Source organism: Neophocaena asiaeorientalis, unplaced genomic scaffold (genome assembly GCF_003031525.2).
Source record: "Neophocaena asiaeorientalis asiaeorientalis breed wild unplaced genomic scaffold, Neophocaena_asiaeorientalis_V1.1 scaffold703, whole genome shotgun sequence".
Lineage (NCBI taxonomy): Eukaryota > Metazoa > Chordata > Mammalia > Artiodactyla > Phocoenidae > Neophocaena > Neophocaena asiaeorientalis.
Genome location: NW_020174434.1, coordinates 2,370,230 through 2,386,984, shown reverse-complemented (window position 1 = coordinate 2,386,984; position 16,755 = coordinate 2,370,230). Strand labels below are relative to the sequence as shown.

At 48.1% G+C, this 16,755-nt stretch overlaps 1 protein-coding gene across 2 annotated transcripts in view; it reads right to left on the bottom strand.

Annotated features, from left to right (window-relative positions):
• Nucleotides 1-16,755, bottom strand: part of EIPR1 (EARP complex and GARP complex interacting protein 1) — an 89,842-nt gene that overhangs the window by 69,979 nt on the left and 3,108 nt on the right. Inside the window, exons 2-3 of one of the 2 annotated variants that reach the window (XM_024756939.1) lie at nt 15,294-15,377; nt 6,361-6,493 (exon numbers count right to left, since the gene is read on the bottom strand). In XM_024756939.1, the coding sequence (XP_024612707.1) occupies nt 6,361-6,493; nt 15,294-15,377 (217 nt within the window). The remainder of the gene's footprint in view (nt 1-6,360; nt 6,494-15,293; nt 15,378-16,755) is intronic. The other variant, XM_024756940.1, reaches the window with a different exon arrangement.

Below are 16,755 nucleotides of genomic sequence, written 5' to 3'. Positions count from 1 at the left end.
GGCCCTCTGACAGGAAAAAAAAAAAAAAACAGGCAGAGGTTCTAAACAGATATTTCTCCAAAGAAGACATTCAGATGGCCAATAGGCACATGAAAAGATGCTCAAAATCACTAATTATTAGAAAAATGCAAATCAAAATTACAATGAGGTACCACCTTACACCAGTCAGAATAGCCATCATTAAAAAGTCTTGAAATAACAAACGCTGGAGACGGTGTGGAGAAAAGGGAGCCCTCCTGCACTGTTCGTGGGAATGGAAAGTGGTACAGCCACTATGGAGAACAGAATGGAGGTTCCTTAAAAAACTAAGGAACCATATGATCCAGCAACCCCACTCCTGGGCACATATCCAGACAAAACTCTAATTCAAAAAGATACATGCACCCCTATGTTCATAGCAGCACTATTTATAACAGCCAAAGACATGGAAGCACCCTAAGTGTCCACTGACAGATGAATGGGTAAAGAAGATGTGGTACATATATACAATGGAATACTACACACCCATAAAAAGAATGAAATATTGCCATTTGCAGCAACACGGATGGACCTAGAGATTATCATACTAAGTGACGTAAGTCAGACAGAGAAAAACAAATACCATATGTTATCACTTACATGTGGAATCTAAAATATGATACAAATGAACTTATTTACAAAACAGAAATAGGCTCACAGACACAGGAAAAAACTTATGGTTACCACAGGGGAAAAGGTGTGGGGGAGACAAATTAGGAGTTCGGGATCAACATATACACACTACTATATATAAAATAGATAAACAACAAGGACCTGCTGTACAGCACAGGGAACTGTATTCCATACCCTGCAATGAACCATAATGGGAAAGAATATGAAAAAGAATAGATAGATAGATAGATGTGGATAACTGAAGCATTTTGCTGCATACCAGAAACTAACACAACTTTGTAAATCAACTATACTCCAATAAAAAACAAAAGCAAAAACAGAAAACCAAGACCACTGAAGCCCGCACGGCCTCTGGCTCCTTCTGGGGACCCAGGAACTGGCGGGCAGGCAAAGCTATACCTCGGCTCCGCTCGGTGTTTAAAAGGAGGAGGAGCCCCCGCCACTGAAGGCCACAGACAAGCTCTCAGAGTGATCAGAGGGCGCGCCTCCCTCCCGTCGTCGTCAGAACCGTCCCACATGGGCACGGCACAGAGCCAGAGATGAAGGGCCAGGCCTAAGAAACGGCTCACTGCACCAGCCAGGGCACTGGGACCAGCCGGGCTCCCCCGATGCCTCAACCCGGCCCCTCAGAGGACCCCACTGGGGCCTAGGGCCCCGCCGTGGCTCATTCCACGGGTCAGGCGGGGACAGAGGCGGGGATCCTCCAACTAGAGGGCCAGGCCGAGGTGAGAGGAGGCTGTCTAAGGACAGGAACACCAGCCCATCCGTCCGGGGCCTTTGGACTTGGCCAGGGAGGTGAAGGCAGGAGACGGTGCCAGGACCTGGGAGGCTGCCCGCCGGAGGGGTGCCGGGGAAGGGTCGTGTCACTGCCAAGTCTTTCCTGCTACACTAGGAGCCTCCGTCCGCTTAGAACAAAGGCCCCGCCTCGTCCTCCCCGGGCCACACCTAAGCCAGGCAGAGGGTCCATCCTGCACGGAAACCTGCAGACTGGCCCGCGTCTCCCTAAAGGGATCAGGGTGCTGTCCGAAAGGTCCCCGCACGTCTCGGTGGTCATGAGATGCAGGCGAGTCTGCATTCCCCTCAGACCCACGACACCCACTGGAGGCTATAAATGACAGTTTCGGTACGCTCAGGAGAGACAGCACATTGATCCTGTGGCCTCGAGCACCCCAGCGCCTACCCCTGAAGGTTCTGTGCCCCAAACTCAGGAGCTCCCGTGGTGGTGGGACGGCTGGAGGGGCATCAGGGCTGAGGTGCTCCTGAGGGACCCTGCGGGCTGTGCCAGGCCGGGGCCACCACCGCTCCCGGAGAAACTCAGCAGGACCAGGCCGGGTGCCCGTGAAGACCCGGGCTGCCGGGGCCCCCCAAACCCTCACACACCCAGCCTGAGCCCTCCTCGCTCCTTGCTTCCAAATAATGGCGTGGGTCGAACTGCACCCATTTTACAGGCGAAATCGCCAGATGCTACCAGGGTGGCCAGGATGGAGAGCTGGGAAGCGGCTGGGAAGCAGGGCCCACTGCCCATCTCTGGTGGGGCCACCTCTCCTCACCGCTGTCCCACCCCCACCTGAACGGGGAAATGCTGGAAAATAACTGGGGACGATCTGGCAGAAATCACTGGACCGTCAGCATCTAGTGCCCTTTCCAGTTGTTCAGTCCCATGGCCTTGGGCCTCACTAACTACACGTGAGCTACAGAGAGGTTCTCACGGAGGGGTCACATTCACCTCCTGGTCTCCGGCGCTCTCCCCACTTAGGGCGCAAACACTGAGATTAACTCAGCACCTGTGGCATCTGGGCCTGGGTCTCCTGCTCATTTGTTCGGTATCTCAGCACCCTCATTCCAAAGAAACTCACCACATCTTTTGAAATCACAGAGACCAGCCTTTCAATTCAGTTTAAATCAGCCGATTCCATCCGTAACTGTTTTCTGAGCAGTGATTACACACAGCTGTGTGAGTGAGCTTCCAAAAGGGGCCACGTCCCATGTCCGCCCAACCATCTGCTTGGCGCCATGCACACTCACCGCGGCCCTGGGCCGCTCGGCCCCACAGAGCCAGCCTCACCCCCCACGTGCCCTCGTTCTGCTTCCACGGTGATGCATTTTCTTGTAAAATTATCAGAAAGAAAAGCTACAGTGTTTTTTTTTAATCTTCATCCACGTAGAATAAGTTCCAAAAGAGTTTACTACTAATACAGCTTCCCTGCCAGCACCTGCACTCTGAGAACATATTTTCACAAAAATCCAGGTGATGGCTAAAGTCAGATTGACAGCAGTTATAGATCCCTATCGATAATCTGGAACAAGCTACATCTGTCACTTGCTCCTCCTATGACAGAGACATAAGCTAGGATAGATGGGTGTGTGGCTTGCTTGGAAAAGGAGTTTGAATGTCTAGTTTACTTTAACCTACAGAAAATTCACTATCATTTTTCCAGACAGAGAACATAACTCTGCAGGAAGTTTTTTGCCTGCAAGTAGTACCTACTTGGGCTGTGCAAGAGGACTTAATGCTGCTTTATTCACCCTCCCTCCTCAGCAGGAGAAAAAAAAGGTGTGGAGGGAGGTTCTCTCACCCGCATTTATAAACGTTAAGTTGTGAGTTAATCCAATTCTCTGAAGTTATTTACAAGGCCACTGTGATATTTATTCCCGAGTGTGGGTGTTTAGTTGTGAGTTAATCCAATTCTCTGTAGGTATTTACAAGGCCACTGTGATATTTATTCCCGAGTGTGGGTGTTTAGTTGTGAGTTAATCCAATTCTCTGTAGGTATTTACAAGGCCACTGTGATATTTATTCCCGAGTGTGGGTGTTTAGTTGTGAGTTAATCCAATTCTCTGTAGGTATTTACAAGGCCACTGTGATATTTATTCCCGAGTGTGGGTGTTTAGTTGTGAGTTAATCCAATTCTCTGTAGGTATTTACAAGGCCACTGTGATATTTATTCCCGAGTGTGGGTGTTTAGTTGTGAGTTAATCCAATTCTCTGTAGGTATTTACAAGGCCACTGTGATATTTATTCCCGAGTGTGGGTGTTTAGTTGTGAGTTAATCCAATTCTCTGTAGGTATTTACAAGGCCACTGTGATATTTATTCCCGAGTGTGGGTGTTTAGTTGTGAGTTAATCCAATTCTCTGTAGGTATTTACAAGGCCACTGTGATATTTATTCCCGAGTGTGGGTGTTTAGTTGTGAGTTAATCCAATTCTCTGTAGTTATTTACAAGGCCACTGTGATATTTATTCCCGAGTGTGTGTGTTTAGTTGTGAGTTAATCCAATTCTCTGTAGTTATTTACAAGGCCACTGTGATATTTATTCCCGAGTGTGTGTGTTTAGTTGTGAGTTAATCCAATTCTCTGTAGTTATTTACAAGGCCACTGTGATATTTATTCCCGAGTGTGTGTGTTTAGTTGTGAGTTAATCCAATTCTCTGTAGTTATTTACAAGGCCACTGTGATATTTATTCCCGAGTGTGTGTGTTTAGTTGTGAGTTAATCCAATTCTCTGTAGTTATTTACAAGGCCACTGTGATATTTATTCCCGAGTGTGTGTGTTTAGTTGTGAGTTAATCCAATTCTCTGTAGTTATTTACAAGGCCACTGTGATATTTATTCCCGAGTGTGTGTGTTTAGTTGTGAGTTAATCCAATTCTCTGTAGTTATTTACAAGGCCACTGTGATATTTATTCCCGAGTGTGTGTGTTTAGTTGTGAGTTAATCCAATTCTCTGTAGTTATTTACAAGGCCACTGTGATATTTATTCCCGAGTGTGTGTGTTTAGTTGTGAGTTAATCCAATTCTCTGTAGTTATTTACAAGGCCACTGTGATATTTATTCCCGAGTGTGTGTGTTTAGTTGTGAGTTAATCCAATTCTCTGTAGTTATTTACAAGGCCACTGTGATATTTATTCCCGAGTGTGTGTGTTTAGTTGTGAGTTAATCCAATTCTCTGTAGTTATTTACAAGGCCACTGTGATATTTATTCCCGAGTGTGTGTGTTTAGTTGTGAGTTAATCCAATTCTCTGTAGTTATTTACAAGGCCACTGTGATATTTATTCCCGAGTGTGTGTGTTTAGTTGTGAGTTAATCCAATTCTCTGTAGTTATTTACAAGGCCACTGTGATATTTATTCCCGAGTGTGTGTGTTTAGTTGTGAGTTAATCCAATTCTCTGTAGTTATTTACAAGGCCACTGTGATATTTATTCCCGAGTGTGTGTGTTTAGTTGTGAGTTAATCCAATTCTCTGTAGTTATTTACAAGGCCACTGTGATATTTATTCCCGAGTGTGTGTGTTTAGTTGTGAGTTAATCCAATTCTCTGTAGTTATTTACAAGGCCACTGTGATATTTATTCCCGAGTGTGTGTGTTTAGTTGTGAGTTAATCCAATTCTCTGTAGTTATTTACAAGGCCACTGTGATATTTATTCCCGAGTGTGTGTGTTTAGTTGTGAGTTAATCCAATTCTCTGTAGTTATTTACAAGGCCACTGTGATATTTATTCCCGAGTGTGTGTGTTTAGTTGTGAGTTAATCCAATTCTCTGTAGTTATTTACAAGGCCACTGTGATATTTATTCCCGAGTGTGTGTGTTTAGTTGTGAGTTAATCCAATTCTCTGTAGTTATTTACAAGGCCACTGTGATATTTATTCCCGAGTGTGTGTGTTTAGTTGTGAGTTAATCCAATTCTCTGTAGTTATTTACAAGGCCACTGTGATATTTATTCCCGAGTGTGTGTGTTTAGTTGTGAGTTAATCCAATTCTCTGTAGTTATTTACAAGGCCACTGTGATATTTATTCCCGAGTGTGTGTGTTTAGTTGTGAGTTAATCCAATTCTCTGTAGTTATTTACAAGGCCACTGTGATATTTATTCCCGAGTGTGTGTGTTTAGTTGTGAGTTAATCCAATTCTCTGTAGTTATTTACAAGGCCACTGTGATATTTATTCCCGAGTGTGTGTTTGAGTGCACACGTGCACACGCATGCATGCATCTATCACAGTACAGACTTCTACTGACTTGCAGGGGGGGTTGCATGTTGCAATAAACAGACATAATTTAAACACTGCTATTTATAAGAAAAATCAATTCCAAGATTCCTCAAGAGCAAACAGCTTCTAGACGCTCTGTGTGGAAGCCCACATCTCTGTGCTTCCCTTCTCCTTTCCTCCCAAAGCCAGAATCTGAATGCTAGTTACTGACAACGACAGAGTAACAACAATTAAGGAAGTCGTGTGGCCAGTTTAGCACCATAGACTTTGGACTGACACAAACGCTAAAACGTCCCAGAGACGGGAAGGCAGACGGTAGGCTGAGCAGAAGCCTATGAAGGATCGTGACCATACAGCACGCGTGCGCACCGAGAAGCTGTGATTCACTGGTCCTCCTATCACGCGTACTGATAGGTGATGAGAAAGATGCAAGTCCAGCTGCCCTCCTGAGGGTGCAGTTAATTAAGGACGAGGGCAGCTACATCCACCTGTGGAGACCCTCGGGCACATCACTCCCACTCCCTGGAGTCAACACTCCTGGAACAGCCATGATTCCAGCTTCAATTCTTAGGCTTTGGATTACAATAACCGCTTAGTATAATCTACATTTACCCACAGTATCACAACTTCTCTGTGAATGCAGCACTTCCCTGACTGGAACATCTTATAAATCACGGGCCGACCGAACAGTGGGCGCACACAGACCCCTAGGGATACTCACTCTTGTTGTAGCAGGTGGCCAGCACTCCCTTGTCTGCAGGGCTGGCACTAATGTGCCAGATCTCACCCGCTTGATGGAGGAGCACATTTTTATTTATAATGTTATTCTCATCATCAAAGTCAATGACGTGGATCTACAAACACAAGGAAAGAGAATGTCAGAACCTCACACAGTTTCCACATGCCTTCATGCAACACAGTGACTACAGGAATAATAATCAAATGCATCTTTCACATCTTAACAGTTATTCTTACTACACTAACAGTATACACTTAAGACAAGTGTGAAATCCCCACAAAGTATTGTTACGATTTGCAGCTACAGAACCCTGCCCCCTGCCACATCAACTCCTAAAGAGACAAGACACCAAAAGTTGCGTCCCCGCCTCGCTTGGTTAGGCCATGGCTGGTGCCAGGGCCAGAGTCTTCCAGGATGGTGCCACCAAGCCAAGACTGTCCCAGACCTGCTGCACAGCTGTGGGAAGAGAACGGGGCAGGGCACTGCTGCCTGATGAGGCCCAGTCTTAGCCCTGCTCTGCCCACTCTGTAGTGGGCACAATTTAACTCACGTCGGAAAGAAATGAGGCAGGAAGGGGTGAGAAAGCGCTGCATGTTAGCACATCTTAAACCTCTTTTTAAAAACAAAGCCAACAGCTGTCAATGCTTCGGATCATATAACATTGATTATAACGACATGACATTTTAGCCACTAAATGAAAAGTTACATGTGCTATCACCATGCTTTTCTGGATAATTTTTAGAGGAATGGAAATGATGTCCACACTCACTCTCTTATCAACAGTCAAGTCACTGGAAAAAATTAACATTTTAAAAATAAATTTGTACTTGTAATCATGAATCTGCACAAAGATTTATATCCAAGAATGTTCACTGTGGCACTGATTGTCATAATGAAAAATTAGAAGCCACCTAAATGTCTGGCGACAGGGAATTGTTCAAATAAACTGTAGTACTTGACTGTAACATAATACTATGAAGCCATCCATTCTACTATAAAAACTATTTAGTCCCAGGGAAGAGGGTCCGTAACATATATCCAAGGGGAAAAGAACCAGTAAGAGAACCGCACACACGCACCACACGCTTTCTGTTAAAAAGCAAGCACATCTGAATGAGAGAACCAGAAAGTGACCGGTTACCTTTGGGTGGTGGGATTATAGTGGCTTTTCCTTTACTTCTTCGTGGTTTGTTTTCATTTTTAACATTTCTCATGATTAATATGCACTACTTTGTAGTCAAACATTAAATGATATTTTAAAAACTGTTTCCATGACACCCGAAGCATCTCCACTCTGCACTTGCTCAGGGCCTCTCTCTTCTCGGTTGCTTCCTTTGTACAGTGTCCTCAGGTGAAAACAACCCCCGGTACCTTAAGGGATCGCTCTGGACTCAGAGTAGAATTCAAATCCCGCCATTCCCACTTACAGCCTGTGTGACCCCAAGCCTCAGTGTCCCCGAGAATACAATGCAGGTGAAGGGACAAAGCTCCTGGGATTGCTGGGACCAAGGGGTCATGCAGGGCTGATCTCGGAGTGGGGGGGCACACACACTAGCTCCCGCCCTTCTCTGGGGGAGGGAGATTAAAAACCATGACTGTTGTTTTTATCTTTAAAACTACTTTCAGTTTCTCCCAGCACTCATAGCCCAATGTAGTTTTCACAGTGGGTTTGGAAATACTCCTGGTGGACAGCTTCTACATTCTAAAGTTATATGTGAACACAGACTGAAAGGCAATACACAAAATCAGGCAGAATTTTTGTGTTGTTAGGGTGAACAGGAAATTTTTTTCTTAAGTATCTGACGTTTCCTCATCAGAAAATCCATGAACACTTAAAAAGGAGGCACTTAAATGTACAATTCTTCCTCTCCCCAGAGCTCTCCCTCTGCAGTGCCCTGAAGCATGGGGACCACCACCCGGGGGAGCACAAGAGCTCTGGCTCCTCCTCTGCTGGCTCTGTGGACCCAGGTGCCAGGTAAGCGCACAGCCCCCCTGCACACCTGCAGCTCCTGGCTGGGAGCCGTCCTTCCACCGGACCTCTGACCTCTGTGCCCACACTTTGTGCTCCTCTGGAGGACCTGCTCCGTCTGGGGAAGGCTCTTCCTTCTTGTGAAGACCAGAAGCACGTGGGGTCCAAACAGGCTCTAGTACGTGATCCCAGCTGGTCTTCCTCTGGGCTCGTTTCTTACCCACTCAGGCACACACAAGTCAGCCTCTGCCCTAGACGGCTGGGCGTTGGGAGGAGTCCAAGACCCCCACACACACAGGTCCACCTCTCCTAACCTGATAGTCTGATACTATGGCCCTTAACCTTCATCATTAAGCTTGGGAGTCCTAGCATTCTTCCATGTCCTCACCTACAGCAGGCTCATGGAGGGGTCCAAAGGATACGTCTTCATGAGATGTTGTAATCCAGGTACGCTCAGAGAGAACGGTAGGACATCATCACCACAAACAAGTAGGGATCAAAAGAATAATGACTAATATGCAAAATGCGACAGGCACCGAGTTATTTTACACACGCTGGTTCCTTTAATCCTAAAAAGAGCTCTGTGATAATATGATAACCTATCATTATTAGCCACGACTACAGGGGAAGAAACCAAGGTTTACAGAGCTGGAGTATCACGGTTCATTCAGTTAGAAATGGGATTCCAGAGCCTGTGCTAAGAGCCGCCACGCCGTCGGCGCACGGGATACCCCACCCTCCCCGACACTGGGCTTTGCACTGCAGAGTAGCAGGCAGCTCCTGATTCGGAAGAAAGAGACGGTCACTTAACTGCCTGTCCTCAGGGCACCACCCTCTGCCCAGTTCACACAACGTACACAGAAATGTTCTGTGGCATAAACATATGCAGTGACAGGCCAATTACAAAAACAAGTACTACGGTGGAGAAAACACTGTGATTAAGGTGAGTGCAAAGGATTATGGGGGCACAAAAGACAGAACATTTAGTGTTGGCTCAGAGGGTGGGGAAGACGTGTGGTTGTCTGGATAGTGTGTAAATGTTACTTTAAATTCTTTACGCAATTGCTGAGCTTGGAAAATGCTTCCAACAGCTTGTAATGAAGCTCAAGGGCATATCTTTTGAATTACCATTATTAAAGTTTTAAAGTTGGACTTACCAGTGCAGGGCTAAGGGCAAAGATGACACTATAAAAATTTAGAAGCCAGAGTTATAAGACTTATTAGGAAGCCTGTAAAGATGATCTTAATCAAGCCCCCTCATCTTCCCGCAGAATCAGGGCTCAGAGAAAGCTGTCCCTGTCCACAGTACCCATCACTGGAGCACGTGACTCCAGGCCGCTGCCCTGTGTGCTTCTTTTCTTATTGAACTCAAGGTAAACTCTTAAAAATTCAAAAACAAACAAAAAAAAATGTGGTAAAATTGGAAAGGAAAAAGCGAAAGCTCGCCTCCGGGGGAAAGTTAAGGATCCTCCCTTCTCGCTTCCAGAAATCGCCCTGGATCCAGCCTCACCAGAAACCCAGCTCTTCCTGATGCTTCCTTAACAGGAGCATAAGTTCCTGTAGTCATTAAAGGAGGGGGAAGGATGGGGCGGGGTCAGGGGGAGGGAGGGAGATGGGAGGAGGGGGATGGGAGGGAGACAGGGGAGAAATGGAGGCTCAGTCTGGAGTGGGGCTGGGAACCTGAATTTCTAACAAACGCCTCCAGTGATTCTGAGGGTGGCCAAATACAGGACCTGCAGGCAAAGAGGGCACATGAGCAAAGCTGTCCTCAGTCAAAATACAAATACAGAACAATCGAGCTGACACGTTAAAAAAAAAAAAAAAAAGATTACAAAGGAAAAGAGCCATGGGGAAAGAAGGCCACTGCGTTGCCAGCCCCTTGGGGATGTCGGCCTTCTCAGTGACTGCTGAGAGAGGGCCGGCCACAGTGGTCCTCTCTGTCACCCCAGCGCTCACCCATCTACGCGACAAACAGGGGAGAAACAACATGCAGAGAGATTCTGCAGGGAAAGCACGGTGCAGAAGCAACCCAACCCCTGCAATGCGAAAGCCCTGCCCCTGGGCTCTGCCAGAGCTTCCCGCTGGACCAGAGGAGCACAGCCTCCCAGGAGAGCCCACCTTCTCACAAAGGAAAGCTCAGGGGAGACCAACACTGCAGAAGTGCCCGTCCTGCTGCAAACACAGGCAGCGCAAAATTAAAGGCACAGAAAATAAAGCAGCTCATCAGACAAAGAAAGGCCAGCAACTGTGACAGCTCCTCAAATTTTCAGGAGAACAGCCGGGCTGAATTAAGTAGCACTGATTCAGGTGAGGGGCGCTTTCTAGGGATTAACAGTTGCCAGGGAGGAGCTGATGGCCTGAGGCAAAGCTGGGGAGGGGGACAGAAACCCTACCAGCCACCCCTCCTTCCCCAGGCAGGGCGGAGCTCCGGAGGGCGGGGTTTCAGAGCTGGGCTGAGGTCACGTGATGCCACTGTCACTGTCACAGCTGGCACTGCAGGTGCTTCGGGGCAGGGGCGGCACCTCCTCCCCACAGGGGCATCAGCCGTGGGGGCGCCACAGCAAGTGTCCAGGACGCGCCCTCGCCCAGCCGAGCTTCACAGTTCACAGCGCGTGCAAGCGAGGAGGACACGGGGAGAGGGAGCCGGTGGCTTGGTGGTCATCCTGCCGCGTTTCAGCAGGGCCCCAGGGAGAAACCGCGTGGCTGCTAGAGCCGACGCCTCCGTTTGGAAATGGGGCCAATAGCACCCGCCCTGTCCACTGAGGGCGCAGTGGGCACCACCTGCCTGCACTCCCCGTCTGGCCCTCAGTCCCCCGTGGCTCACAGGCCAGGACCCCCATCATTATCTTTCTCACCAGCTCATGGCTGGAGGCGGCTGGGAGTACGTCCCAAGGAGGGGAATGACAGACACACAGCACACAGCACTGCCAGACAGGGACACACACGACACCGCTGACGGGAGAGGACACAGAGGGGAAGCCCCTGTCCACCCTCACTGCAGGGAAGCAAGCCGGAGACAGGGGAAAGGAGACAGGGGCAGTGAGCCAGAAGGCCCTCATCATTTTAAAACGCAGGTGGTAATCGTGTGATAACAGTAACACTGTCAGAAACCAGAGGGACAACCGGACTTCCTCTGGAGACAGAAGGAAATAGGGATGCTGTGCTCCCCCCACCGCAGGGCATCCTCTCCCGGGGGCAGATGCCTCTGGAAACACGTGTCACACGTGGGAGGAAGCATGTGGCACACATGTAGGGAAACATGCACATCACATGCGAGAAGACCTGTGTCTCACATGTGGGAGGAAACATACTACATGTGAGGGGAAGCACTGTCAAGTGTGAGAGGAACACACGTGTGACGTGAGCAGAACAGGCATGCATGTCTGAGACGAAACTTGCACGCCGGGCGTGAGGACTGTTTCCGGCGGCACAGGTGTCCATGCGCGCGGCCTGGCCCCCCCCCCCACCGCTCCCTCTCGCCTCTCCCTTCCCCCGGGCTCCCTCCCCAGGGATGAGCCAAAGTACTATGAAAACACAGGCCCACCGGCAAGTGACACAACTCATCGCAGCCTGAAGGCCTCAGCTCAGACACCCCCTTCTCTGTGACGCTGGCTCTGATACCACCAGGAAGAAACTGGTGTCCTTCCGGCCACATGCCACTCCGCCTGGACCTCTCTCCTCAGTGTCACTGCAGTTATCTGCACATCTATGTCACCGCATCATTGGAAGCTGAACTCGGGGCACAAATGTATCTGTTCCTTCTGTGAGTCTCACACCTAACACAGTGAGAGGAATCAGAGTCCTGTCACCACACTAAATAAGCATTGCTGAGCAAATGAATGAGTGAGTGAGTGAGTGAATGAATGACTGTCCCAACAAGGCCACGTACCTTTCCCAGAAACAGAAAAGAAACACCAGCAGGTCAGAAACACTCTTTCATTCCTATCGTCTGGATTCACATCCAAAAGACCACCACAGGTGAAGAGTGTAAAGAGAAAGTTATAAACCTCAGCCTCCACCCTTTAATTCAACTGTGGCCAGAAAAAAATAACTGAAGCCAGAGGCTACAAGCCTGAATCAGCAGCTTAATGAGGACTTTTTTTTTTTCCCGGTACGCGGGCCTCTCACTGTTGCGGCCTCTCCCGTTGCGGAGCACAGGCTCCGGACACGCAGGCTCAGCGGCCATGGTTCACGGGCCCAGCTGCTCTGCGGCATGTGGGATCTTCCCGGACCGGGGTGCGAACCCGTGTCCCCTGCATCGGCAGGCGGACTCTCAACCACTGCGCCACCAGGGAAGCCCTTAATGAGGACTTTGAAAGGAAAGAGCCGGCAGAGCACACAGTGGTCCTGCACCTAGCACTCAAGGAGCCTTACACACTGGAGGATGCGGCAGAGGTTACCAAGAGTTACGCACTTGTTACCATTAACTACCGAAATTTTCTGGACCTTACCATTGGAAAGTTGGATTTCTAAGACTGATTTTTAAGAAGAACCAAAGTCTCTCATCTAAGATGATAATGTTTCTTTCACTAGGCCCACGGACCGACGGCCCGTATTCTAAAAGCCAGGACTGTTCCCGCAGAGAGTACATTTGATAAACAGGCATATGGAGCTGCAAACTACGTTTGTCAGGAGGCTGATGTCCCCCCTGGCTTAGATAATTACGATCCATTATGACAGGGCCACATAAGAGGTGCTCCCTGACACTGGTTAGCGATGCAGATGCTTGGGCCCACCCCCGAGATTATCTTGCTTCAAAAAGGATTTCAGGAATTTTAAAGCACTTTATGTCATTTGGGGCTGATCCTTTCTTAGTATCATAACCAAATGGTATACAATTTTGCCTGATAAAACCAGGTACAATGTAACTTATTAATGCCTTACACTACCTCATTTTGTTCTTAATTCATTTGTTTCTGTCAGCTTTTAATATTTTCTAGAAAAAATTTATAAGCATCCCTCATTAAATAATAATAACCATTTCTTTTCTTAAGAAGTTTAAAAACTGATGTTCAGGAATCCCCTGGTGGTCCAGTGGTTAGGACTCTGAGCGCTCACCACTGAGGACGTGGGTTCAATCCCTGGTTGGGGAACGAACATCCTGAAAGCCGTGCGGTGCAGCCAAAAAAAATAAAAATAAAAATAAAAACTGATGTTCTACCAAGAAGGTCAATGGTACAGGCCCGGAGCTGGGTGGAATTGGAACACAAGTAGATGAGAAAAAGGCAGTTAGTCGTCCACCTGGCTCTGTCCCCAGGCCTCTAACACCTCCCCCATCACAAACTCCACCCATCCATCCCCAGAGGAAACAGCTGTGCCTCCTGTCACCAGCTCCCTGTGCTGTCACCTGGTTAGCCTTCCCCTCTCTCCGCCAACCAGCACCCCCAGGCTGCACGGTGCTGTCACCGGGTTTCCTCTTGCCCTGTGAGACAGCCACTGCTAACTATCTTTATAAATAAATCATTCCCATCTGACATTTTCCAGGAGGAAAGTAACACACACACATACACACATATTCAGAAAACTGGAAATTATAAAGAAACAATTTACATCACATTCACATTCCCTGAAGATAACCATGGCTCAAATTTCGAGCCCTTTTGACCTACTTCTAGTCTTTATTCTATGCTGAGATTCAATTTTGTACTTTATCTACTTTTTTTAATAGAGGTATAATTGACATAACATTACATCAGTTTCAGGTGTACAATGGAATGATTGGATATTTGTATATATTGCAAAACAATCTACTTTTTTTTTTTTTTTTTACACAATAGTGATCGCACAGTATATACAATCTGAACATTTCACAGAATCACCTAAGAATTTTTAGGTGGTAACGCTCCTGAGGAGACTCAGCTTTTCAGGCGTGCAGTGAGGGAGCACACTGCCGACAGTGGCCAGGCTCAGCCAGGCTAATCACGTGACTCTGCCATCGAGGATGGGAACGCCACTGGATCCAACCTACTACCTGCACGATGTGGTCGCTTCTCGTGCTTTCGCCATTCTATGCACCAATACAATATTATCCCTCGTATCTAAAGCTTTTTCGATGTTTTGAGTATAAGAATTACGTGTTAAATAATACGAACACTTATTGATGAAGCTCTAGATGTATACCATCAAATTAGCTGCCATGATGACTATGCCAACACAAAGTCCCTCATCAACATGGGAGAGTGAGGATTTCACCTCACCCCATGTGGCACTGAATACTCTTGGACAGAGATTTTAACACCATTACCCCCCAGTGACAACAGTAACTGGATGGGGGCTGCACCACGTGACACCGCCTGACGTGCGTTTCCCCAAGATCAACGGCAGTGCACAACTCCGCAACATCCACGGCACCTGCAGACAACCCTACCTCCATTTGAGGGTGAGGAAGACGAAGTCCAGCAAGGTTAATCCATTCGCTCAAGGTCATACTTCTGTGTCAAGCCATGGACTGAACCTCAATCTTGTGAGTATCCAACAGCCTTTCCACTATAGTGGCCAGGACAGCACATAGGTCACACCCTGTATATCTCCCTGGACCAACTGGCAGAGACAGCCTGGAACTCTATGTTGCACTGGGATTACGGCCTCATCCAGGCTCAGCTAGAGAGAGTGCTGTGAGCCATCAGAGCAGTCGACCACCGGCTGGGGTCAAAGGGGTGATGCTGACCTCGTACCCTGGGTTGCTTCTCAACCACTTACACGGTGAATCCTATATACCCACAAAACCAAAACATGAAACTACGGCAATAATGCTACACAGAATAAGTTTAAATTATTTAATTCAATCATCACATACAGTTGGCTATGTAAATCCCAATGAAAGTTTTATTTTGTTTGTGTGGCATTAATTTTCTCAAATGTTGCTTGAAAAATCAAGAATGAAATGGTTATAAAACCGAGAACAGGCTTAGTAATTAACATGTATACATTTGTCAAAAATAGTTACCTGATTATCATATTTTAGAGACTGCGTCCCCACCAGAAACCGAATGGCATCTGTTTCTGCCGTTTGAGGTGTGAGAGCACGTGCCTGCAGGAGGGAAGGAAAATGCACACACATGTATGAAGGTGGGATCCAACAGATTAGAAAGGCAGTTGCCTCTTCTACTGCTGATGGAGTAGCAGCTGGTACAGAGCGCCTGCAAGGCAATTTAGAACCATGCACGAAGAGCCCTCAACTTCTGTACACTTTATGACACAATTCCACTTCCAAAGTATATCTGGAAACAACTGTAAGTGGGCACAAAAATTAAGCAATAAAGATATAAATTGTATTTTTTAACAAAACCATTATTTATTTTCAACAGTAATTGATTGGTTGAACAAATCATTCTTCAATAACAGAGCAGAAAATGGCTCCCAGTGATGGCAGAACAGGTGGTTTAAGGCAAGTCTCCTGCAGAGCCAGCTGGAAAAACTAAACCAAAAAGCTTGAGTTTGTTTCAAGGCTTCGGAAAGCTGCCAGTCGTGAAATGCAAGCTCCAGGAAAGGAGAGAAGTCAGAGGAGGGCTGACCTCCTACCCACTTTCACCTGGAGGCCCTCATCAATTTGGAACAGGCGGCTAAGCGGTGATGTTGAGGAGAGCGTCTTACAGGCTCCCAGAGCTGGGCGAGCAGAGTGCAGGATCCCCGGGGGAGGAGGGGCCAGCAGAGCGCGAAGCTTTGGGGTGGGATCCTCCCCAGCCCGGGTCACAGGCCAGGCGCGAGGGCGAACTAGAGTGAGATGAACCTGCTCAGCCTGGAGCTCCAAGTCACCTCAGCCCTTGAGTGGATCTCAGGTGACCTGAGCCCGCTGGCACTCCTGTGCCTGCCCGCCGCCTGCCCCAGACACCTTGCCCAGCCAAGTCTGGAGCTCACTTTTCAAACAGTGGCGAAGGCTTCTCTCCTCTCTTCTCAGACTCTGGGAAATCATACAAAAGCAGGAAGGAAAATGAAGAGCACAAACACAAACTCTGTCTTCAGTGAAATGCGGAAACATCTGTAATTCAAACGCGCCTGAGAACAAAGCCTCCGAGGCGGCCAAGGCCCCAGCTGAGAGAAGACGCCGCAGAGGACTCTGGCCGCAACACCCCAGACACAGGCGGGGACAACACCAGGAACCGCCCAGAGGGGTGGCAGAAACAGGTGCCCTGCACACGCTGGGACAAGAACAAGAGCAGGGCTGGGGACGGACTGGCATCTCCTCGGGAGCAGCCTGGGGCTCCGTGGGACGGAGTGGGAAGCCGGACTCTGCCAGACGCGTGGCCTCGGGGTAAATGCCAGCTAAAGGATTTAACTCAACAAAGCCCTGAGCTGCAAGAACTCCTGTCGGCCGGGGCGTGGGCCTGGCCCACCTCCACCTACTGAGCCTACAGCGAGCTGCTGCACGCGAGGGCTCAGCCCTGGACATGATCTAGGGGCCAGCACGG